The 25,851-nt window shown below is 36.3% G+C and overlaps 1 protein-coding gene across 3 annotated transcripts in view; it reads right to left on the reverse strand.

Annotated features, from left to right (window-relative positions):
* LOC123684111 overlaps positions 1-25,851 on the reverse strand; it is a 55,118-nt gene that overhangs the window by 4,086 nt on the left and 25,181 nt on the right. For 2 of the 3 annotated variants that reach the window (XM_045623238.1, XM_045623237.1), the window contains exons 3-4: positions 4,726-4,800; positions 491-1,490 (exon numbers count right to left, since the gene is read on the reverse strand). In XM_045623238.1, the coding sequence (XP_045479194.1) occupies positions 491-1,490; positions 4,726-4,800 (1,075 nt within the window). Of the gene's footprint in view, positions 1-490; positions 1,491-4,725; positions 4,801-5,904; positions 6,023-25,851 lie in introns of those variants that run through there. The other variant, XM_045623239.1, reaches the window with a different exon arrangement.

Here is a 25,851-nt window from a genome sequence, read left to right on the forward strand (position 1 = left end):
ATCCAGAATCAAAAAACGTGCGCTCAAAAGTATGTCAGTAACTTCCTGTTAGTGCTTTCACCCTTTTTTTCTTTTCGATATTCTTATTGAATTTTTTTTAATTCTGATGATGTTTCGTTGTAGTAGGATCATCAGAATCATAAAAAATCCCATGGTTTAATTATCCACATCAAAACAGCATTCTAGATCTAAGGCTATTATAATGTTTATTCTGTTCGAGAGATATCGTGTTTACTGAGTAATTTTTTCTGAGGTAACATTTGAGTTCGTAAACATTGTTGTCTGTCAACTATTCATTCCAAATAAATGCTTTCTTTAAATTCTTTCTATTCCCTCCTGTATAACAAAAATCAAGCTGATTGAAAAATAATTGCTGAAATTGGCCAAAGGGTTCTAGAGAAAATTAACTACAAACTTCGGTGAGATTGCCATTCTCCTTATTACATAGAAAAGCGAAATCTATGTAGATAAATATTTCTCATTTACTAACCTGTGCAGCCCGAGTAATCATCTATCAATTTTTTGCTCCTGACACTAGAAGATCCAGTGATCATGTTCTCGATGGTCCTTCTCGACCTTCTCCTACACCTCCAGAACAACAAGAGGAGCACAACAGAGAACAACAATATAGCTGCACAACTACCCCACACTAACTCAGCGTTGTACCATTTGAAACTGTGATTATCTCCGTGCGCCGATCTCACAAGAACCGACAACAGGGGTGAGTTGATATCTGCATCTTCCGGCAACTCATCGGCCTTAACACTGAGATCTTGTTTACTTTCCGTGGAAACCTTGAACGCTCGACCAGTATCCAGGTCCATCATTTCAGATTTGAGGTTTTCTACACCTGGTATCCTTGAGACCAGCTCGACTTGGATGTGGTAGATTGTGTCAGCACAAAGAGAAAGGGTCACGCAAGTGGAGTCAGTGAAGAGGTTGCCTTTAAGACCACCACCATCGATTTCCCAGGTGACTAAGTAAACACCACGGGCTGATTTGGGTTCCCAAGCGATCTCTCCGATAACCAACACTTTTTGGTGAATCAAAGATACTTCTCGAAGAACCCATGGGAAGTCTACGTTATTCATGATACTCTTGCTTGTCGTCGCTTTAATTTCAGTATTGATAGTCTTCTTTCTCTTCCTGTTTTCTTCAACGCTCGCCTCGTCTGAACTGTAAATGGTAACTAAACCTTGTGGATCGACCACAAGCACTTTAAGCATGGCTCCTTGATCTGAATTAACTGGTACGTGAGTCGTGAGATCTAGAGTCTGTATAATTTGCCTCCATGGACCGGCAAGCGTTTTCCGCATCACAACGTATACCAATGGTGTTTTTTGTTCAACTGAGGACGGTCTTGGCCAACTAGCATGAGCAGCGGAAACCTTGATGGTACCTTCACCTTTGGTATGGATTACAGGCTGGGTTTGCTGCACTCGTAGGGATGCTTCAGCGTGGAAACGACATGCTTCTTGGCAACCAGGGAACTGAAAATTAAAAAAAAAATTTAGTACGTAGACACAGCAGATCCTATAATAAGGTTTTCACGATGGTTTTTCAAAAAGAACATTTTTACGTAGATTATGAAAATGCTTGCTACTGAGCGATTAGTCTATTATTTCAGAAATTATAAGCTGTAAACTGAAATTTTATAGAAAATTTCAATCATTTTCTCGAGGCTGACAACTCTCCTTGGGGCAAGATACGGACTTGAAACCTCAATATGTTTCAGATGAAAACTCGATCTATAAAAAAACGTTTTCATTTAATTGGGGTGTGATCGATATATTAGGGAATATAACCTTTCTTCAAGAGATTAAATTTTTACTGATTTTTTCCAAATATCGAGTTGAAATTTGAGCAAAATGTAATGTTCACGATGAATCGGTGAGCAAAATTAGAATTAACTTTCAGAAAATCCTTTTCAAATATAATATTGTTTTGAAACTGAACTGAAAAAAATCTAGAAGGATTGAAAGAGAGGAAAGGAGTGATTTTTCATTATTTTGAGATATGATTATCTAAAAAGAGAACATACACAGCTAAAAAAAAGATGCTATGTGAATATTTGCAAGATTGAAGAGCAGTAGCACGAATTGAAAAAAAACTTTCCTCGAAGTAACAGCGCGTAATCCCTAAAACGATAATAAATAATGGGGGTAATTTCGAGTATAGTAATTCAACAATGGGGTAATTATTATTTAGCATGTAATTTATATGCAGTGGAGCGTCGCAAAAATAACCATGTTCAGTAATTCCAGAAACTTAAACCGGTATAATTACGTTGGTACACCTGAACTCAATTAGACGCGCGGGTATAGGGCAGCCCGCCATGGAAGCACGATGGGTTTGCAGAACGTCAGTTTTAATATTTGAAGCGCCGAGAGCTGGAGTTATTAAATGAAAGAGAGGAGTAAAGAAGGCTGGGTGGAGAGAGTATATGAGGCTATGTGAAGGGTCTTGCGAAAACTGATACGAACTACCATGAAACTATAGAGATGTGAGATTGAAAACGCGCGACTGCTTGCATGATACGGAGCTAACGGAAAAAATGGGAGTTTTCTGGAATATTGGATTCCGGCCCGAGGAAATAGATTCTAATTTTGAGGCTCTATCCGAGATGCGGTTTGCAATAACTTTTTTTTTGCGTTCGCCTCTCTGAGATACATATATATTTCAAGGAACGATCTATTTACATTGATGAGAATTATTCTTAACGATTAAGGAACTTCGGTCGATGATCTGAAAAAAAAACAATAATTGATTGAAATTTCAATAAGATCCCGTAAATTTTCCCAAAGTTTTACTTGAAACAATTGTTGACTCGATAAACCACTTCAACGAAATTATTCATTCACCCATAATTTCCACTATCCGAAAAAATGTGAACCAAATGTGTTAAAGTATGTTTCATGGGAACATTAACTGCCTAAACTGAATAACCACACGAAATTTTATTCAAATCGGAAAAGAATTTTGAATGTTAAGGCTTCCACTACCTTCGTTAGACTTGGAAGCAAAATACAGCAACCAAATTAGTATCGTTATAAGATGTGTTGAACAATGTTCGATAAAGAATAAGCCTACTACAACACACTTGAACTTCGTGGTCAATTAAGTTCGAAACTATTGTTTTCATTAAAGACCTAGGCGAAAATGATGCTGAATCCCTCTCTTAACCCCTCGGGAAATTGGTCTTGTTAACTGTAGCGGACTTCTAAATTGTTGTGTTCCACAAACGTCCGAAGCGAGCTTTATAACGGGCCCTGACTAATGCTCGCCCAACATTTAATTGGCAAAGCACATTCCGGGTTTTTGGAAGTTTCGTCGAGAGTTTCGTGGTTATTAGAGCTACATTCTCCAATTTTTCGGAAATACACAGGGTGTACCAAAAAAAGGGTGAATGACCAAAAATACGTTTCTTCTCATCAAACACCCTATTTTTTATTGAATTTTCAGATTTTCGAATAAACTTGTCTTCGTTTATTCCATATAATCTGAAAATGCAATAAAAAACAGGATGTTCCATTAGAAAAAGCAAATTTTAGGTTATTTACAATCTTTTGGTACACCCTGTGTATTTCTAAACAATTTAAGAATTCTCTGTATTATTTCATATCTTTTGAAAAGGGCAAAATACTCATGAGGTCAGCCTTCGCACAAAATACGATTAAATTCAGTACCCACAAGGGCGTGTCTATAATCAGATAATTGTGTATGATGATGGTTAAAGAAAGAATATATTGAATCAATCGATCGAACGACCAGCTAGAAATAATCGATTCCCTTATCCAATACGAAGAAATAAATTGAACTCATTGTTATTCGGATCTCGGTTTTGGTGCGTTACCTTCTGAACATAATGGAGAGAGCATTGTGGACTTGAACGGTTCTGTAGCTGTATTGGAAACCAACTTCGTTTGAATCCTAACGGTACGAAGAATTGTCATCGTGATGAATCCGCACTATCTATATCCTGACGATTCAGGAGGCTCGAAATAACGCGATTACCCCATGGGGTCCATGGTAAACGAGAATTACAAAAAAGAGGTTTAGATTGTAGATGGAATACTGAATGAGTTTATAAGTTTCGTAAAAAAGCTCAATATTTCAGAGTGGCAACATAACAAAACTAGTTGAGATTGTATTGAGATTTTTTGTGTGAAGTAGAAAAAATCTACTTCAATTTTGTTACCAAAATATAACTAAATTGATCGTAAAACATTTCAAGGACTTTTCGATTATGTTAACTGGAACATAATTCAATTATCAACTCCCAAACATTTCTCATTATAATATTATGTCGTTAATATATTCGGCAGGAATGATTGATAATAATTTATTATGTATTTCAAACATGACCAAGATAATAAACTAACAATCATTTTCTATTAGTACAATCTGAAAATGTGGACTATCATATACCCCAAATTATCCCAAACATATTACTGGCATCGTTAAGACAATACCGGAACTCTCATTACTCAAAACCCTCCAGCTATATCACGTGACTCCAGAAATTCAAATAACTTGAAAACGAATAATCGTCCCACTAATTGCTGTGACAATAAACAGAGAGCTTTCCATTTACAGAAAAATAAAACACCTATTGTAGATAAATTGGGGTAATTAAAGTTCCTCAAACTTCCTGCTATTTTTGGGGTGTAGTAAATGTGATACAGAGGCGATATATCATAGTAGTCTTAGTAACAAAATACTTACACATATCTCTTTTTCTTCACACATGGCGCCCCACACTTGGAAGTTGGACTGGAGTAGTTCACAGTTCTCCCAACACTATAACAAATGAAAAAATGATTAGTCTACACTGCTTATACAACGCTAGACATTGATATGATGAAGTCGTAAAAGGAAGTAAAAAGTAAACAAAGAACATATCCCAGAGTTTCGAGGATTTGTGATCCAGTGGACCTTTTTAACGTTAAATCAAGTGGGACCAGTTGTAAAACCTTGGATGTAAACAGTCTGGAACCTTCAGACTAGACTGTAGTCAGGAGATTAATAGCTGATTACCACAGCCAGACGATACTCAAATTAAAAAACAGATATGAATTATAATGTTAGGTATGTTTGAGATACATCTAAAGGGGGTTCTAGGAGTGAACAACAAATATTTACTGATGCTTTACTCATTCACATATATGTCCGTTCTTTATATGTAGTAATCGAGTAATAAGTAATATAAAATTGCTACCTGCATGTCGATATATGCAATTTTCTGCTTGAAGGTTCTTACATTTTCTGAAAATCCTGAAAAAAATCATCGTATGGTGTGTAATTTTGTCTGGTGGTTTCGGAGATGAGAATTGGCCACCAGGATCTTGTGATTTATTGCTTTTCGATTTTTTTTTTGTGGGGGTTGTGCGAAGGATCGTGTTCATGACGATAATCCTCAGATTAGTGACGATGTGAAAATCAATATTCGTCAAGTTGCTGGTAAGTCACCGAACAAAGAAACTCACAAGGATCGAGTCCTGTAAGAGATCACGCGAAGGACATTTAAATGAAGCTGTATTCCACAGATAACTAGTGTTTGATTGTCTCAGTCTTTACTTGTCGGAAATTCATCTTGATGATTAAAAAGTAAAATAACTTATTTCCGCTTTATATATAGTTACCATGCTCACCTGACGAAGTCATGTTATCATGACGAAACAATTGTTGTGAAAATAAATATATAAAGCGGAAATAAGTTATTTTACTTTTTAATCATCCACAGATAACGGAAATATCCAAGCATTATATTAAAATAAAAATTTGATCGATATTATAAACGAAAGTGTTTTATTTACGTGTACTTTCGGAAACCCCCGAATGGATAGCCCTTTATAATATGGATATTGTGGAGAATTCTTGAGGTAGATAGTATTCAACACTTACTGGAAATGATGCTTCATTAGAAACCAGAACTATTTCATGGCGAAAGCAAGGAACGGAACCTGAAAAGAGTTGCCGAATGTTGCGCCTGCGGGTTCAGCGATGGGAAAGACGAAATCCGCGGCCGTCGTATCTTCGGATTCGGAATTATGGATTTATTGCATATATCTCGAGTGGGTGGTGAACGTCATGCCTGCAGACGCGATGTCGAACGCTCACGATCGACCAGCCGGGCAATTCGTGAGATATCGACATTAGTAATGACCGTTGCACGACGATCACGGTCACTGTAATTTGTTGAACCCAATACCGGCCTTAACCAGCCGACAATGAAAAAATAAATCAGTTCAAAGTTGAGCAGATGAGGTCCGTTTGCGAGGATCGCGTTGCGGTTTGGACTCCAACCATAGCGCAGCTATTCCTGCATTTTTGGGGAGCTTTTAAAACAGCGGTAGAATTCCCAATTTAGAGATTGCAAGGACATTCGACTCAGCTGAGGTTAGGATGTAACCAGGAGATGATGAGGATTGAAAGCCATGCAAAATAAATCCAACAAATAGTAAATATTATGAAGACTAAAACTCAAGTGATAATTAATGCCCAAGAAGTTTGAATTGCTATTGCAGATGGAGGATTCCGTTCGGATTTGAGGCCATCTAAATATCTGCGGTACAATCAAGCGAGAGCAAAATAATAAAAAGTGATAACCATTTGCATAAAATACATGATCATCAGTTGGCTTCAGACTCAAATTGAGCACGGCAAAATCTTGGCAGATTACTGAAAGGAATAATACCCGAGTACAGTCGGTAATCAGACGTTATTTCTGCGTTACAGATAAATAACGGTAACTCGATTTATGGGACACCTGTAAGGAGCAATGCTTGCTTGGGAACCGTTCAAGAAAGCGTTGGTCTAAATCTAGAAATTACAGAATCTATTTTTCTTCAGAGCTGGATATCTTCTTCTAGTAATAGTGGAATTACATCCACCCGATTTTATCTAAGAATTATTAAAGAAGTCTTTTCTCTGTTCCCTTTGATGTAGTCGTGCAACAGCCGATGTGTATTTTCACATAAACGTGGATTCAATAAGGAAAATTACACATGCCAGATACTACCCTGATCACATGTTCTCTAGATTATGGTGATTTTACATTATATTATAATTTCAATAAAACTCTACCTGAATCGCAGCAGTAATTTAAAATTTCCTTGTTGATTTTAAGATAATTGCAGTACATGATCCATTTGATTGATAAAGGTGCAAGAAGCTTCAGCTCCGCTTCAAATTGCTGCTACGTGAGGGGATTATATTGGACAGGTAGATACGAAAAATGCCGCTAGAATACGGTATCATCATAGAGCTTGCCGAAGGTCAGGTAGATAATCGAATAATCTATACTATATTAAACTCGTAAGCGCTCCTCCCACCGAAAATCGAACGATTTTGGACCGATTTTGCGGTCGAGTGTTCTCGGCTCTGGGAGAGATACGAGAAAAACTAAAAGTACGGAAAGAAAGAGAAAATGTCGAATTAACTAACGCGGATATTCCCGTTTCCCGATTTTTCGGGATTACCTGGGAATGAACGGATAAAGTTTGGGAAATTTCCCGACGAATTTCCGGATTCACGTCGACGTGAACGACCAATAGGAAAATACTACGATGTCCTTGGGTAGCAACGGGCCTAGCAACGTCCGCGGCAATTGACGTTTCTAGAATATTTCTAATTGTCGATCGAACCGGAAATAATGATCAATTCAGTTAATTATATCGATTCAATTACAGAAATTCCATATTTGACTAAAATATCGATACTAAATATGCCCCGATGGATGCTTTTCGAATTTTAGAAGCTGCAATAAGTCAATACTTGGACAGAAGACGACAAATGTCAAAATTTATTCATGCCGTGAAATGTTGAAATTTGGACGCATCGAGAGGAAATATGCAAGAAAAGATGTTCAGATACGATTTATATCCCTTTTTCCATGTATATTTGATGATATTTTCGAAAGAAATCGTTTTTAGTCCGTGGGAAGCTTGGTTTGCCAGAAGCCTCTACCAGGAGTCAGTTGGTTATTTGAGAAGTTTTTAACGAGAAAGGACCCCGCACGTTTAGTACGGAAAATGGCTTTCCGTGAATTTGGCTGAATTTTTGATATGTTGTAGTTCTTGATGAACTGATCAGAAAAGCCCCTATTCACAAAGCTCAAAAATGGACAGTTTTCGAGATATGGAGCTTTGAAAATGGATTTTTTGCAATTTTTGGGGTTTTTGCTCATCAATCGGGGAGCTCTCATTTCTGGTTCTGATGGAATTTGGATGTTCGGCGGCCAGAACCCGACTGAGAAATGATCTACCTTGGTTATATTAGGCACCGCCATCGATAATTTTTTATACACTGCTCCACATTGGCTATGAAATGAGATATAAAATCCAAGATCTTCCATACATCTTTTCAAGCCACAAGATGACGCCAGAATAATTCACATGACCGAGAAACGACATATTGTGAGATTTTTTTAAGACAGGCCATAATATCTGAATCTTCATATATCTGATGTCCAATAATATCAAATATGTTAGCCGAAATGTTCATAACCAGGCATCGCGAGCTGTAATGGGGGAAAATGGGAAAATCATAATCATATTTCCTCGGGGATAACAATTGTGATCACTATTGATCTCATTTACATATGATATGTGATTTGTTTCTCACAAATCTCGATAATCTGACAATGGGGTGCCAAGACATTTTCCTTGGAATGTCTCGAAATTGATGATAGCATCTCACAGACAAACGAATCCGTGAAAATGTCTGCAGTTTTGATGCAACATAGTACTATACGGGTAGAATATAGAAGTCCAAGTGTTGGAAGCTAACTATGAATGGAACATCCGATATTAACCCACGAATTCTTGAAAATAATTTTTTTTTCTATGAAATTTTTGAACTTCACACATACGAATGAATATTATCTAATAATATGATCGTTGGCTAAATGAATGAGTAGATCAATCAAAAACAATATAATAATGAGAGTGATATTCATAATAATAATAACAATAATGATAATAAACAAAAAACAATTTGAAATTATATTAGCAATAGCAAGAAATCATTTAGAATATTATGAATCGAATCGAGGGCAAAATTATCATTATTGTTATTATTATTATGAATGTTATTCTCATTATTATATTGTTTTTGATTGATATACTCATTCATTTTGCCAACGATCATATTATTAGATAATTTTCATTCGTATGTGTGAAGTTCTTAAAGTTCATAGAAAAAAAAAATTATTTTCAAGAATTCGTGGGTTAATATCGGAAGTTCCATTCATAGTAAGCTTCCAACACTTGGACTTCTATATTCTATCAGGATAGTACTATATTGTATCAAAACTGCAGACATTTTCACGGATTCGTTTGTCTGTGAGATGCTATCATCAATTTCGAGACATTCTGAGGAAAATGTCTTGGCACCCCATTGTCAGATTATCGAGATTTGTGAGAAACAAATCACATATCATATGTAAATGACATCAATAGTGATCACAATTGTTATCCCTGAGGATATATGATTATGATTTTCCCATTTTCCCCCATTACAGCTAGCGGTGCCTGGTTATGAACATTTTGGCTAACATATTTGATATTATTGGACATCAGATATATGAGGATTCAGTTATTATGGTCTCTCTTAAAAAAATCTCACAATATGTCGTTTCTCGGTCATGTAAATTATTCTGTGTGGCATGAAAAGATGTATGGAAGATCTTGGATTTTGTATCTCATTTCATAGCCAATGTGGAGCAGTGTATAAAAAATTATCGATGGCGGTGCCTAATATAACCAAGGTAGATCATTTCTCAGTCGGGTTCTGGCCGCCGAACATCCAAATTCCATCAAAACCATAAATAAGAGCTCCCCGATTGATGAGCAAAAACCCCAAAAATTGCAAAAAATCCATTTTCAAAGCTCCATATCTCGAAAACTGTCCATTTTTGAGCTTTGTGGCTACGGACTTTTCTGATCAGTTCATCAAGAACTACAACATATCAAAAATTCAGCCAAATTCACGGAAAGCCATTTCCCGTACTAAACGTGCGGGGTCCTTTGAGGAAATAATAGACTACAACTGTATGTACCGCCCTTTTATGATGGTATTTTTACGTTTTGTTGAGATTTTCATGGAAATTCGTCAAATTTTGAAGCATTCCGTTTCATGTGAATTGTCAAGGACATACGTAAATATATCATTTTGAACAAATATCAGCATTTTAAGGCAAGGAAATCGGTAGGTAGAGATATTTTAATTCGATTACCTTTATATTTAACAATTTTTTAAACGAAATTCATGAAAATTCATCAACTTATAGAATCTCTGTCACCAGTTATTTTGACATTATTCCTATAAGAAGCACAAATGCACCTAATTAAGTAAAGGCGTTGTGGCCGGGTGGTTAGGGATACGGACCGTCTTGGAGTGGTATCTACGCGCTGGAAGTTCAAATCTCAGCCAGTCGATATATTTTTTTTTATTTTTCTTCCAGTTATTAATTCTTTTATTATTTGGCGGTGAATGCTTTGGAATAATGAAATGGATCAAAGTTTTTTTAGTCAACTGTGTGAATGATTTCTATTTAATAATCTATTCGAAATATTCTGACGTTTAAACCAATTCTGTGCTTATTCATAAAATCGTCGAAATCATTAATGAAACGTCAGATGATATTTTAATGGAAATGTTGAAATTTGGACGAATCGAGAGGAAATATTCAAGAAAAGATAATTCAGATACGATTTCTATCCTTTTTTCCATGAATATTTGATGATATTTTCAAGAGGAATCGTTTTGTGTCAGTGGAAAGCTTGGTTTGACAGAAGTCGCTAGGTACAGGAGTCATTTGGATATTTGAGGAGTTTTGAACGAGATATTCAAGAGAATAATAGACTGGAACTATATGTACCGCCCTTTTATGATGGTATTTTTCCGTTATACGTGCTAGATTAACGTTTATACAGAGTGTACTATTTCCGAGATGTCTCTGGAGAACTGAAGACTTTTCTTATAGTTGACATGTTAGCTCTATAGGTTATCATTTCATTGCATAATTCTTGAAGGTATACAGGTAGGGATTGACGATTATATACAGGGTGTATTATTTTCGAGTGGCAATTAGAAGTTCAGGTATTCTTTCTCATGGAGGAAATCATTGAGGAAATATTTAATAATTGATTAACAATTCTACAGGGAGTAAAAATTCGGCATACCAATTCGATATTTGTGAAAAATTAGACTCAATAAAATCTGAAAACTAGATTAATAGTTTCGTGTTAGTCGACTTTTAGATAATTCGTGAAGATATGCAGTACCCATATATTTAAAATTTTTACAGGGTGAGGAATTCAGTGGTCTTTTTAAAATAATAGGGATTCCCTCCTTCCCATCTTATACAGGGTGTACAATTTTCAAGCGCCAATTATACATTTCTGGAAAATCGAGACCTTATGAAATCTGAAAATTGGAATATGAGCTTTAGATTTGTTTTCTCTTGCATAATTTGCGAAGATATACGTGCGATGAATATTTTTTATACAGAGTCCACAATTTTCGACCTCCAATTGGACGACTCTGGAGAACTGAAACCTGTTGAAATCTGATAGTTGAGATCTTAGATCCAGGATATTTTTTTTTTGCATAATTGTTGAAGATATACAGTAAGCGACTGACGATCATATACAGGTTGTATTATTTTCGAGTACCAATTAGATTTTTATGCAGAAATGTGAAATATTGAACCATCGAATTATAAGCTTCAGGTTTTTTTTTCATTTATATACAGGATGTTTCATGTAAATATACAGTTTATAAAGGGTCGAGTTGATTGTCACTTGATAGGAATTATTCGATATTATTCCCATCCTCAAATTACATACAAGATGCGGGTTACTCACACGTATATTCATGAATCCTTAGTATCTCGCTTTATCTCAGTGCGATATCGATTTTACAGGAGATATGGAAGTATTTATGAATGAATTAAAATATGGATCTATGGGCTATATTGATCAACCTAAAAGGTAGATCTATGGGCTATGATGATCTACCTACAAGGTAGATCTATGGGCAACATTGATCTACCTACAAGGTAGATCTATGGACAACATTGATCTACCTATTAGGTAGATCTACAGGATATATTGATCTACCTACAAGGTAGATAAGGGCGCGTACTAGTTTATAAACCTATCAATCGAATGACAAAGTTCAATTTTCGAATGTTCGAATGATAAGTTGCACCAAAAACATTCATGAATGATGATCACGAGAAGATACATACTCTAAACCTAAACTTTACTATTTTCAAGAGGAATTGAGTGACGAGAGTTTTGTGTTCAGTAGATGTTACTCATCAAGTTTTTTTCTATCAAAAAAAGCTGATTAAATAAAATTTCAATTCATCGCTCGAGCATGGCGAACCGACAAATTTCTTCCCCACAATAAAGCTACAAACCGATCGCAAAATAACTTGAACGTCATCCAGGCCTGCGATGAAAGCAAAGGAGGGAGAAGAATCGAAAGTGACAACACAACACTACAAAACGTCCCGTGGAACGAATCTAATTGACCAGCGATACAAAAGATACGCAACTAATTGGACGGAAGCTTTCGAATTAAAAAAAAATCTTTCTATTTATTTTATCGCCGACGAAAGCATCGCATTGAATCTGACGAAATTGAAATCCGAAAAAGTTTTCTCACTCAAAGGAGGTTTCCTGACATATTCCGTCTTCACTGAATTTCCTTAGATGTTTACGCTTCATTAAGTCTTCAGAAGGTGTAGATGACAAATAGGTAAATGATTTTATTTATGTTATGACTTCATTTCATGAAGTTTTAATTTTTTTTTAGGTAGCAAATTTTATTATCGCGGAAAAACTTCTCCATCAAATAAAAAAAATTAAAGAAAATTATTCATTTCGGAGTTAGGTTTCCCAAAAACCCTTCAAGACTATGTGACTATAAAACACACGTCAATCGCAGATAATACTAAATTCTGCTCTTTAGAGTTGTCATTAATAAAAATAAGTTCTGGGTCACTGTCTAAAACATGCTCAAGTTTCTGCAGGGTAATTCGCTCAGGCTTGGTAATCTATCTGAAAGGACACGTCTCGCTCTTCGACTAAATTGAAATACATCCCAAAGGGTGCCGTTTCCTCACGTCTCCAAGTGTCAAAACAAATGCGTTGTCCCTGAATTAATTTGGAGAGCCAAGCGACCAGATCCCAGACAGCACTCTTTCGTATAATGAAATAAATGCATTTGCCGACCTCATCCCTTCCACGACTGCTAATCCGGGTTCCGTTCATCGCAGCAATCGGTCTAGGCTTAGCACTATCGAAAGAGGGTCCCCTGCGATATAAATTAAATCTACAAAAATCTCTCATTGCGTGCCGTCTGGTCTAAGGCATGACAAACGCATGTGTCAATGGCATAATGAAGTCTGGGGTTGAACGAAGAGTCTTTTCCCCACATAGTACCTAGATGGACAGGATAATATATTGGTGAGGATATCTTATATCCTTGCGTGATGCAGTTGGCAGACTGATACCGCCAAGGCTGAGTCACATGCCTAGCGATAACGTGAACGATAATAAAGTTGGTAACCATGATCAATTTATCCACCTGTCATGCCGACCTGCAGCGTTTTTATGATATATCTTGCTTGGAAAATGTAAGCGGTTGAATTGGCGTTCATCAGGACTGATGTTCTCGACTAAGTAACGGCTCGCAGATTAGATACCGCAATACTGCAATTTCACCATTGGAAGGCTCAATTAACGAAGAATTCTCTTCGTTTTTCTTAATGATGTCTTCAGTATTGATTCGTAACCGCGTGATTCACTTTGAGAATTGTGGAAATGTCACTTGAATTTTTTTTTATTTTGAACGATTGGATACTTACAGTAATAATTGCAATGTATGGCTTGAATTTGAAAAGATTTTCAAAAATCTATTCTTTAAATCTTATAGTTCATAGTTATGTGGGTAAAAATACAGCATCTGACGTTTTTCGAAAATTTCATAGATGGATAGCGATTCCTTTTATATAAAAAAAGTGTTTTAGGAGAAATCAATATGGAAGTTCATTTGACGATAAAACAATATCAGCCAAATGGTCGCAATGGCTACGATTGCAGCATTATGTCCATTTTCTATGTAAATTCGCATATCAGGAAACTTTCTCCCAAAATTGCGATAGTTTCGTTGCTTGTGTGGCACGTAGCGCCATCTCGTTGGAAATAAACGTCGTCCGGAGATCAAAAGATCTAAACCACCATGTTTCGAGGTAGCTACGTAGAAATCATCGAAATGTTTATTCACGTATAAAACCAGGAATCGTCATATTGTTTACGGCGACCTCGGCGTATCGCAAAAAGCGTCATTTATTTCGATTGCGCAATAAAAACCGGAAACGCCGTAGGCCGAAACAGAAATATCGTTGATAACGTCAAAGGTATGATTGATTTGTATATGCGAAATTTATTCTTTTCCATTCCGCATTTGGAGCAGCGAAATATTTCAGGGCCTTTCCGAATCAGTTCCATGATTTACACAGCTTGTTTCAAACTTTTATATTCACCCCTTGAATTTTAATGCCCGGCCGAACGTCGATATCTCGCCAATAAAATTCTGATTTTCGAAGTTTTCTCGATATAAAGCCCAAGATAGAGCAGATCGGCTGACGGTGTGGAAAACTTAGGGAGAACTGGGTTAGACATTTTGATAGATGTAACATCGCGTTGATGCGTTAGGAATCTAAGATGGTACATATGAAAACCAATTATACGGAAGGCAGATATTTTTCGCAGTTTTGAGCATCCTAAAATTCAGTATTTCTTTTAAGAGGACATACACAGTGACGATACGATACTATAGATTAGACTTTTTCTATTTCTAACGAAAAATGTTTCAGTTTAGATACGCTTGATGTGTTTCGACAGTCCGATATTCAAACAAGTCGAGTAGGTCGTTTGAAACTAAGTAATAAGTATAAAGGAGTGTTGTTGATGGTAGTTAACAAAGAAAGCGTGAATTTATCGCCTTTATAAAGGCTATTCCTGTCATCTGGCCGGTCTAATTGCCGTGGATCGCTAAAATACATCCTAATTAATGACCCAGTCTCCTAAATTATAATTCCTTGTTAGTCCTGCTAAATTGGAGGGCAAGGCAGCACTGGAGAGACTCCTTTCTAATAATTTATATCCTGAATAATGCTTAATCCAGTCTAATAAAAAGTGGAGAGAATTTACACGAATCTTCCGAAATGAAATAGTTTGAAAGTATGCCTCATTACCAATAGCTTCCTTGAAAAATCCAACTAAATTGGATTGCAATGGCGTTTCCCGCATAGATGATGTTACAGGGAAAATTCTCCAATTCTGTGGATAATCCGTTCAAATTCTGTGGAGAATCCGTTCAAATTATGTGGCTACAATAAGAGAAATAATTATTTATGTTTAAATAACATGCCTTTCGGGATTTATTGCACTATCGAATCGATTTCAAGCACTTAAAGCTTGATTTCTTCTTATAGTTCAATACCGACAAGCTCCAAGGGTAGTTTTTCATTTGCGAACGTGAACTCTGTTCATATCTTGTGAAATATTGCCCAATCCACAAATTCTCAATTCATTCTTAGATGCTAAAGAACCCACACAAAACGAGATTTATTGCATCAGGTGATTTACAAGCTATTGAAAGTAAGCAAAGTGCATGTAAGGTTCAACTTGTACATTGTACATTTGTCAAAAGATTCAGAATTGATCACAGATTTTTATTTACTCTACTACTCTACTATTACTTATTGAAAATAGCCCAGTAAAAGTCTGGCAATATTCATTCTGTTATAGATAGATTGAATCCACGTAGTGTGAAGCTAAAGCGGCATCCTCAAGGAAAGATTTATCTTTTTCCCGTATCCGTAATATTGTAGCCAAATTGAATTCGGCCCCCAAGTAAGCCAATTTCAAAGTCAATTATCTAAATAAATGCCCTATGATATTGTCGGATGGGAAAAGATTCCGTTTGCTGGAACGCCGACATCCCCTTCTTATCGTATATTTTCGCTCACCCCCAAACTTTAATAGGAATATTCCCGTCCCCAAAACGCAGGGCCTGTTTCCCCTGCGAATACCTAATATAGAGTAGTGCATATCTGCCTGCAGGCAATATGGTATACAATCTTGCATTTTTATGGGGGGCATACCGATAGCGCTTTCCGCTTGATGATTCCAATTTTTCATAGGATCTGCTGATAAAAATAATGGAAAATACTTATACGCATTTTTTGCACGGTGAGGAAAATTTGCTAGACGGTATCATAAAGGGTTTTCCAACAACAGATTTCATTTTACTAACCCGCTATTTGGGCAAAACTCACTTTTGAAGCTGTCATCCCTAGTGAAACTAATGAAAAAAGTTGTGCTGTTGGGACAAGTTAGTTATGTGAATAATCGAAACCGTGTGTGTCGCTCAAGAACAAGACTATCTTAACAACGTTAACTGTGCGAGCAATCTCAGCCAAAGATTCATTTTTATTCTTTTGGTAAATTGAATTAATTCCCTTAAGGCTAAACACATTGTTTCAGGATACAACCGGTGAAAAAAAGTGTAATTGAAATGAATTATACCCACATAGTTTTGATGGCCGTCAAAATCGTTGACCCACGGTCCCTGATGATTCTTACACGACGTGAGTTATAGTAATCCTTCTGGTATCGACAAAACTATCAATCTTTCACACATGATGGGATCTTGCATCTGTTTATTGAATCAATTTTTCACGGACTTCATTCCGTGAATTCTTCTCCAGCTACCAGGGCGTCTCTAGCCGATTGTTTCTTATGTCGCTGCGGGCTCCGAGCACTTTTAACATTTTTCTTCAATAAAATTAATTTGATTAACTGTTCGCCTGACGGTTGTATCAATCATCCTCTGGTTTCAGACAGCCAATAATCAATAACAGTACCTACCACTCGTTTCCACGAAAGTCCACCACCATGTGATACTCCATTGCATACAATCATATCTTCATTTCCAGAAGCATCAACCCGGCACAATCGTTGGGTACACATTGGATTTTATAAATACTAACTGTTCACGCTTCACAGATCTCGAGCTCCTTTAAAGCGTGAAAAATCCATTAAAGGCTTCCGTCTGAATTACTTGAACGGCCGGTCTTCATGCTTGACGACAATCAATACAGCTTTCATTTTCACTTCGTCACCTTCTCGTTTATGTTTTCCCAACGAACATATTCTTGAGAAAACAAGAACAATTTAACAAATATAAAAATTCCATCGATTTCATACATCCTAGGCAAATTTTTATTTTGTAGGACAGTCAAAAAGTTCTCGATCTATGAAAAAGAAATAAAAAATATGAATTTTTTGGGAATTGAATTGGAGTTTTGACGGTAATCTTCAATGTAAAACTGACTCAGTGTGTACCTATACGTCATTTTTTTGTATCGAAAAAAGCTCCCGAATCTGATTCCCGCATTGACATCGAAGATCTAGACGACAAAAACCTCACAGCACCGGATTAAAAATCGATAAGGTACCTAGATCCAAAAAAATAATCCGTTTTAAATCCGGTAGTTGAGCTCTAAAGGAAAAAGGAATTTCATTTCACGCTTTGACGTTCTTTCATCCTGATCCTTCATTCTTTTGTCAGTGGCTGTGATTTTTAGCACCTTCTAAAGTTACCATTGTCCCAAATACACCTGGATTTTTCATTATCCCTTGTGTTTGGATAAATAAGCGACTTAAGTATCCGCAGTGTGACACAAATATACAGGGCGACGAGGGATAGGTCCGATAATAAAAGAAGGCCGGTATTTCGGATCAGACAGCTTCAAGGGACAAAAGAAAGTGATGCAGTCTTATCGAGCGTGTTATTGTGGAACCCAGGTGTGTTGTAAATCGGTGGACAAATTTGGACAAATTGACCGAAATCAAATAAATCATGAGGGATCGTACATTTAGGCACTCGTTAAAGAATATTCCTTTCTTTGCTATGCTGAACATTTGTCGAATTTTTTGGTCGATTACACTTCCGTTCGGGATCACTTTCAACAAAAAATCCTTAGAAATACGACGTCTTTTATATCAAGCAAGCTGTTTTTGACCTGACAAAGAAAGCGGATTTCAATAAGAGTCTCGCCATACTGAAGTATCTATATGCCAATGAATTTTCAATATGGATCTCAAATGATATTTAAGCATATTGCTGAAAGATTTTGTTTCAGATGTAGGTATAAATTGATATTGATTTAGTTTTCAATGAAAAGCGATTCCGTTCACTATTTGTGGTATCTGATATTCCCGCTTTAAACACTGTTAATCGAGCATACACGTCTAATAATAGACGTCTTGCTCGAGTACACTCCGCTAAATATAATACCCAATACCGAGCGTTTCGCAAATGCCTACACACATAACTTGCTACCAGGATCCATTCGAATATCTCAAGAAGCTCAGAGATTGGCTGTTTCGCAGCACAGAATCGTCTGGGACCACCTTTTCTGGCATCTGGCCATAATTCAATGCAAATTCACATCGCACACAACATTAAACCCGTTAATAACTTTCTGTTTCATCCCTACTACTCGGTGTTGAAAATGCGAATTCTAATAATAAGTAATGAAGAGAACAGCTGCAGTTCCATGTTCTATTAGTCCTTCATTGAGAAAATGTCGGATTGTTCTCGCAATAGGCAGTAAGAAATATTCGCAATAAACACAATACACTCCCCATGAGACTTCTATTATTTATTTTGTCGAAAAATTTTGAGAAAAACACAGCAAACATTCATTTCAAGAGGTACACTCATTATTATTATACTCGAGTCTTTACGCAAACGAGAATAATCCAAAGAGCACAATACCGGCAAAACAGAATACAGGAAGCGTTCATGTTGCATTAAAACTCCCACATAGCTGCATAAAGAAATTTAATGGACTCAGTTACTCACTTGAGCATTAACGTTGAGCCAGGGGTAAAACTCCATTACGGAGGGATAGGCCCTAATTTTCTTGGACTTCTCTGTACAGATTAGGAATAAAATCGAAACCAGAAGCAAACGTCGCGTGGTTAACTCATATTAACGTTGCAAAGGGTGGCACATAACACCCTGCCGACATAACCATTCGATTAATCTCGGAGATTCTTTACAAATAAGAGTAATAAATTTACTTTATTGCAACGCAACACCAACCGTAAAAAGATATCATATTTCTCCCTTGTATAAAGCTTTAGGGTAGAGGAGATCTGTACTTGCGAAATAGAATTCAGAACCGGAACATCCGAGAGGATTTGGAATCAGCCACAAATGAAGAATAATGGGATATACAAACACTATGAGGACGTATCAGTTTCGAATACCACTTGCTATTCACCCCAGTATGGGAAAAAGATGATCGTTAGACACTGTTTATTTCCAATATAACATAATCAAAATGTTTTCAAATCTTTTTGATTCGTAGTTTATTATGTGAAACGTAAATAATTCATAACTATTTACTCTAAAACGAGAATTGCAAGAAATTTTCCACCGAAATTATTGTTTAATTTTAAAAATTTAATGTTGTATATCTACAGGGTGTTTCCTAAACATGCGGCAAAAATTCAGGGGGTTGTTCCTTGGACTATTTTAAGCATGTTTTATCCTTGGATGATTTTTGAAAAACCTCTTTGTTTCGAAGATACAGGGCGAACAACATTTTTCATATTTTTAAAATTAATAACAGTTTAAATAAAAATGCGTACCGCACTGTGTTTACTAAGTAGGTACAATTTATTTTTAAATTTGTTTAACAACATTCCAATTACTAAAAACGGCCAGTTTTTTGACTAAACTCCAGTAGAAAATGTGGAAGACTTGCGAAATCGGATCATTGCTGGGTGTAACTTAATAAGAAATGATCCTGGTGTTTTTGAAAGGGTTCGGCAGTCAATGAGGAGAAGATTGGATGCTTGTATGCTGGCTAGAGGTGGTCATTTTCAACAGTTTTTGTAGGTTGAGTTGAATTTTCATGTAATTTTCCATAATAAAATGTTATTATCTGAAATTTTGTTTCCCCTATATCTTCGAAACAAATAGGTTTTTCAAAAATCATCAAAGGACAAAATATTCTTAGAATAGTCCAAGGAACAACCCCCTGAATTTTTGCCGCATGTTTAGGAAACACCCTGTATATTAACACCCTCAGAGTTTTTTCTTTGGGACCACGTGGAAGATAACATCTATGCCAATTATCCACAATCAATTCCTAGACCTTAAAGATATAATTCGTGTAGTTTTTGAGTTTTGCAAATGTGCAACTTTCCACTTCAAAATGAAACAAACATCCATTGATTTTTCTGAAGCATAACTCGTTTTTTTTTTGAATATCAAAATGAGACCTGTCATTGGAAAACCCTTTATTATTCGGAATCGATGGAAATAGCTATAAATTACGCAGCAACGGATTATCAGTCCAGTTTATGAATTCGACGTTCAAATAACGCAACTGGTGTGAAATATCCCTGGAGAATTTATGTTCAACCCCTTGTACAACTAGACGTTGACACGACACGCCGTATAAATCCAAAAAATCGAGTTAGGTTATGAAATATACCCGTTTCCGGTAGTATAGTCCGACGTGGGATCTTCCATTTCCTATAAATCAACGTTCACAACAAATTTTACGATATTTGTCGATGGGGACATCCTTTAAACTTTACTCCCTAACATAAATTTCGTACAATTTGACATTATTGCGGAGGTGCCATATGTGTATCCCTTTCAGCATATAGGTAATTTGTCTTAGGACGGGGGTGACATCTTTATGGGGTTGACTCAAGGGAAATCTCTTGTTTCTACCACCCTCTGCGACCTCTGCTGACCAGCCGTTAATTTCAGTCTTTGGGGGAAATAAAAACGAAGCCACGGAGTGAGGTCTATTCATCTATCTGTAGGTGTTCTTTTGTAAGAACGTTTACATGGGGTTCACATTATTTTTGTTTATACTTTCTGGTGGTCGTCCTTCAAAACGGGCAATTTGTCTGCTTCATCGTGATATATAGAGGGATTATCAGGCACCATCTCAAATATACCCCCCAGCTAGGAATAAATTTCAGTCTCTCAAATTAAGATAGATACTTCAACTATTTTAGCTCAAAGTTGACAGAGAAATATTTCATTTTGGTCAATTATAAACGACTAGTATTAATCGTATAGTTAGTTTCTCACCACATATCCAAAGTAAATATTGGATTGATGATAACACTTCATCAATCCGATGAAATGAAAAATAACGGATTGCAAAAGTTATTCAACGAATATGAAAATATTTACCTCAGACGAATGTTTTTATCAAATATGATAGCAAGTGTAAGGAAATTGTGACACTGACTAGAGTGGTGTAGGTACTTTGTTATCAAAATTCAAATATTATACAGGGATTCACATTCAAGAAAAAATATTGTTAAATTAATCGATAATAATAACTATATTAATTCGCTGGATTCAAATTAATACCTTGCAAAAATGTCGAAATCTTTATTCTTTTATAATTCCAAATGAGAAGTTGAAACTACCTATTTCTATGGCAAAACCAACTTCAAAATATCTCTTCGTCTCCAATTAGTATTCGACGTCCTCGTTCGTCGATGATATTGCTTTGAAAAAACAGAACGAGACGTAAATTAGTGTTGTACTACTCTTTACGATTTCATCTTCACAGAGATACTGGAAATAACGAAGCGAGCGTTCTAATTTAATTACCAGTCATCGACGTTTGGCAAAACTGTCAAAGTTTACGAGTTGTTTGTGACAATGCCTCATCTAGATTCACGCTGTTTTTCTCCCGAAAACACTCCTCCAAATTGGATGAGATGAAAGTGTGAAGAGTTCGCTCCCCAATTCTCGATTGCAGCATAAATATCTTTCGAATTTAGACTACTGAAAGATTGTTACTTTCGAATCGATTCGCGTTTTTTTTATTAGTTTTAATTTCGGAGGGTTACACGTATTGAGACACAAACAAATCTAAAATAATAAAATGGAACTTTTTACCGATTTGAAATTGAAGATTAATTGGATACCAACTTATCCGAAAACATCCAGATGTAAACAAGACTACCGAGCATAATAAAGTCATAAACTTAAAAAATATTAGCCTTCGCTTCAGGACTGCTATAGAACAGAAATCTCGAGAAGGAAAATTTATTATCCCACATTCGGTGTCAGAGACATCACAAAATTCGAGTAATAATTGATAGTATACAATTTAAATTGTCAATTAAAACCTGTTATTATATAGACTGATTATCAGTATTAGTGAAAAGTGTTAAAGAACATTTCAAAGGCCGCCAGTTTGTTACAATCGATTATAAAGACCCTCTACAATAGCTTTGTATTTCTAAGCGATTGCCAAGTAACAGTATTGGAATGGCTCGAGTCTGCGATAGATCGACACCACCTAGAAGTCTTCTCTGTGGTGTTGCATAGATCCAGATCTACTTGATGAGCATAAACCATAGGTCGTGTCTGCCCTCTCAAGTTCACCAAACGTATCTCGATCTCGGCGCAGACACTGCTAGAGTTATTGGCGATGCTTCATGATGTAATTACCTAACGAAATTCCTCACTGTTCCATATCTTATTCGAGACAAAACAAACCTAGGCACCCATAGACGGAGGCAAAGAGTAATGATCCCTTTGTATATCGATCGGAGAGTTATCTTGATTATGATGGAATCATAGCGGTATTACCCATCTTAATTGTCAACAACTTCCTATCATAATGGAGGGTTTTACAATGAAAGGTTTCATTTCGATATTAAGGAAAACGAGTATATTTTAAGTTTTTATTTGTCAAATGTCTAAAGATGACAGCTTCAAATGTGACAACTGCTCAGATAGCGTGATTTTGAAAATTAAACCTCTTATTGGAAAGCCCGTATTACCAGTTATTCAAGGATTACCTTGTATAAACAGCCATCGTAAAACATCTTTTACGTCCGCAGTATAATTTATTAATTTTAAATAGCGCCTCTCAGACCAAATTAATACATTTCATCACTTAAATTATTGCCCGAAATCCCGATACGTGGTATTAACCGCTCACAAAGACAACTCATCTTCAAAACGATGTGATCTATCGATCGTTACAGCTCAGACCGCACAGGAAGACCAGGGATCAGATCGTAAAACGAGATCAAGAATCAAAGATAGCATTGATGAAAGTCATCTAAACGTACTGATTTAGTACGATCTGATTGAAGGTTCTTTTCTGGAAGGATAGGTACCAGCATAATTCCCTCCAACTGCCGTTGTTGACGATACCAGCAGAATCGTAAATAAACGGAACTGTGAACAAATCAACTTATTTCACTTGAGAAAGAAGCGGCGTTGATGATGGATAGATACACTAACTGATTGTTATCTATGTGTACAAGTGGGCGTGCACCACCATGTAGATCTTTCACACTCGACCACCAGTTCCTACGTTATTTCCATAAGAAAAGAATGGCACTATTCACCGTCATAAATAATGAGACGTGGACAAATATATAAAGGTTTTCCAATAAGAGGTTTAATTCTGAACAACCCGCTATCTGGGTAGCTGTCACTTTTGAAGCTATTTACTCTTTTCTATATCAAATTGAAAACTCTTATTGAAAAACCCTTAAGAAATAACAACCACATGTTGAACCATTCCGAATGATAATTTCAAATCTATTGGTCTGAAAAAATGATTTGGTATCAGGATTGCCCGTTTTTCATTTGTCAATCACGGTCACTGCTCGAACAAGCCTGTACATCACTTGTAGCACCATCGACGTCATTAGCGAAACGGAAAACGGCATTTCGGAATACTCAATCAATCAGGTCCAAATAAATCATTCGGCATTTTCGGCAGATCAGAAATTCTTCCGTGTTACACAATCCAAAAGCGCCAGCGTGAATTATGACGTTAATATGGAGTGGAAAATATATCTGACAAAAGTACTATTACTGTCGCTCGCAGAACGGAATGCTTCGAGACCAGAGGAAATTTGTTTCCGGACGCCCCTCGCCGAACAAGAGTTATCGGCCGGGTTTGGTCGACCGGTGTACGATCCAACCGCGAATTGATTGTGTTTGATCTAATTTTTCACGTGATATCCGAACGTATTCAGGTCCGAAGCGCAATTTATTGAAGTACAGGCTTCTGGCTGTACAGATTTATCGCTGTTGTTTCATACGCTGGGTTAATGACCTGACTTTAGGCTTTTCTGTACTTTCAACGGTTTTTTATTTAAAATAACTACAAGACTTGTCGATCTCTTTTTTTCGAAATAATAAGATATCAGAAAGCAGATTATAGATATCTTTCGAAAAAAAGGATCTCTATATCGCATAGCATAGCAATTATTGTTGGTTAATACTCTAGTTGAAGCATTTCGGAAAATTCGTTCGATACCTTTCGATGTTTGTTCAATCCCCATTGAATCAAATCGAATAGTGCTATTAACTGAAAAGCCCACTCTCAGATCTTAATCTATTTCAAGAAGGCTTGGACACACCAGCAATTCAAATCTATTGCGATCTAGCAATAATACTACTCTTATCCAAATTTTTCCAAATCACTATAATATGAAGTAGGTTCCATTCATAAAATTTCTGAGGATGATCTTCAAGTACAAGTAAGAATTGGAATTTCCCTAATTGCCTGCCATCTTTCTATAGCAACCCTTCATGTAGTCGGTCCAGATCAAGATAAGGATGTGGGCAAGCCTGCGGGCAGTCTCATCGAAACGATTCCGTAATTGCGCTTGCACACCATAATTTGATTAGCTTCGGGATAAATTCATTTAACACAATCTTTTCTGATACCGTCTCTTTATGTCTACCATCGAGGATCTATTGATTACTACCGGTTATGGATAAAAAAAATGGTACGGTAGAGTCATAGGCTAACGTTAATGGTTATATTTAAGTTGTTTAATTAGTCTAATTGAACACCTGGTAGCATGTTATTACGGACGAGGAGAGCGGAACCCATGGAATTCATTCTTGTTATACGTTCTCGATAATTTACTCGAGTGTCGATTGCATAAGGTCAGTCTACTTCTTGTCGTATTGAATTCAAAGTGTTCTATTCACCTGATGGTAGTTGAAACCATCGCGAACTTGCAAAACGTTCGTGTTAACCCTGACATTTGCCAGACGAATGGCTTTGCCTATGAAACTAAAAGAAACTAGTCCATAAGCTGGAATCAAACGAGACCTGATGAAATGTAATGGACGATTGGATGGTTGTGACATAAGCATATCATGTCAATGAGACCCATACAGGAAAACTGGTTCAATCGATAGACTGAGTTATCCATGTCTTGGTCTGGATTTCAATTATTGTTGGTATATTCTTCAGGTGAAACATATCAATATTTCGAAAAATTCTTTCGATACCTAGGATCCAATCTCCTTTGAATCAAATCAAATATAAGACAGCTGATAACTGAAAAAAAGCCCTCACTTATATCTTAATCTATTTAAAGAGATCTTGGATACACCAGATATTCCAGACATTTTATTCGAATCTATTGCGATCCAGCAATTCGGTTACTGAAAACATGATTTAAAATTCGATTTGATATTCATGACATTATTCGATGACAACAGAAATACAACGATAGTTTTAATATTTTCCACGCTCTTGATCATAGATCAAATTCCAAAAACTCCGCCTTTCAATCGATGATTGTTGGTTATAAGTCTATGCTAAGCATAGACTTGTAAAAATACGAGATTCACATAAATCAATCAATTTTTCCCGAGAAAGTTATTTTGAGGGTATTTTACGCACATTTTTCATAGTTTTCAAGTTTTATTGGACATTAT

This window comes from Harmonia axyridis, chromosome 7 (genome assembly GCF_914767665.1).
Source record: "Harmonia axyridis chromosome 7, icHarAxyr1.1, whole genome shotgun sequence".
Classification (NCBI taxonomy): domain Eukaryota; kingdom Metazoa; phylum Arthropoda; class Insecta; order Coleoptera; family Coccinellidae; genus Harmonia; species Harmonia axyridis.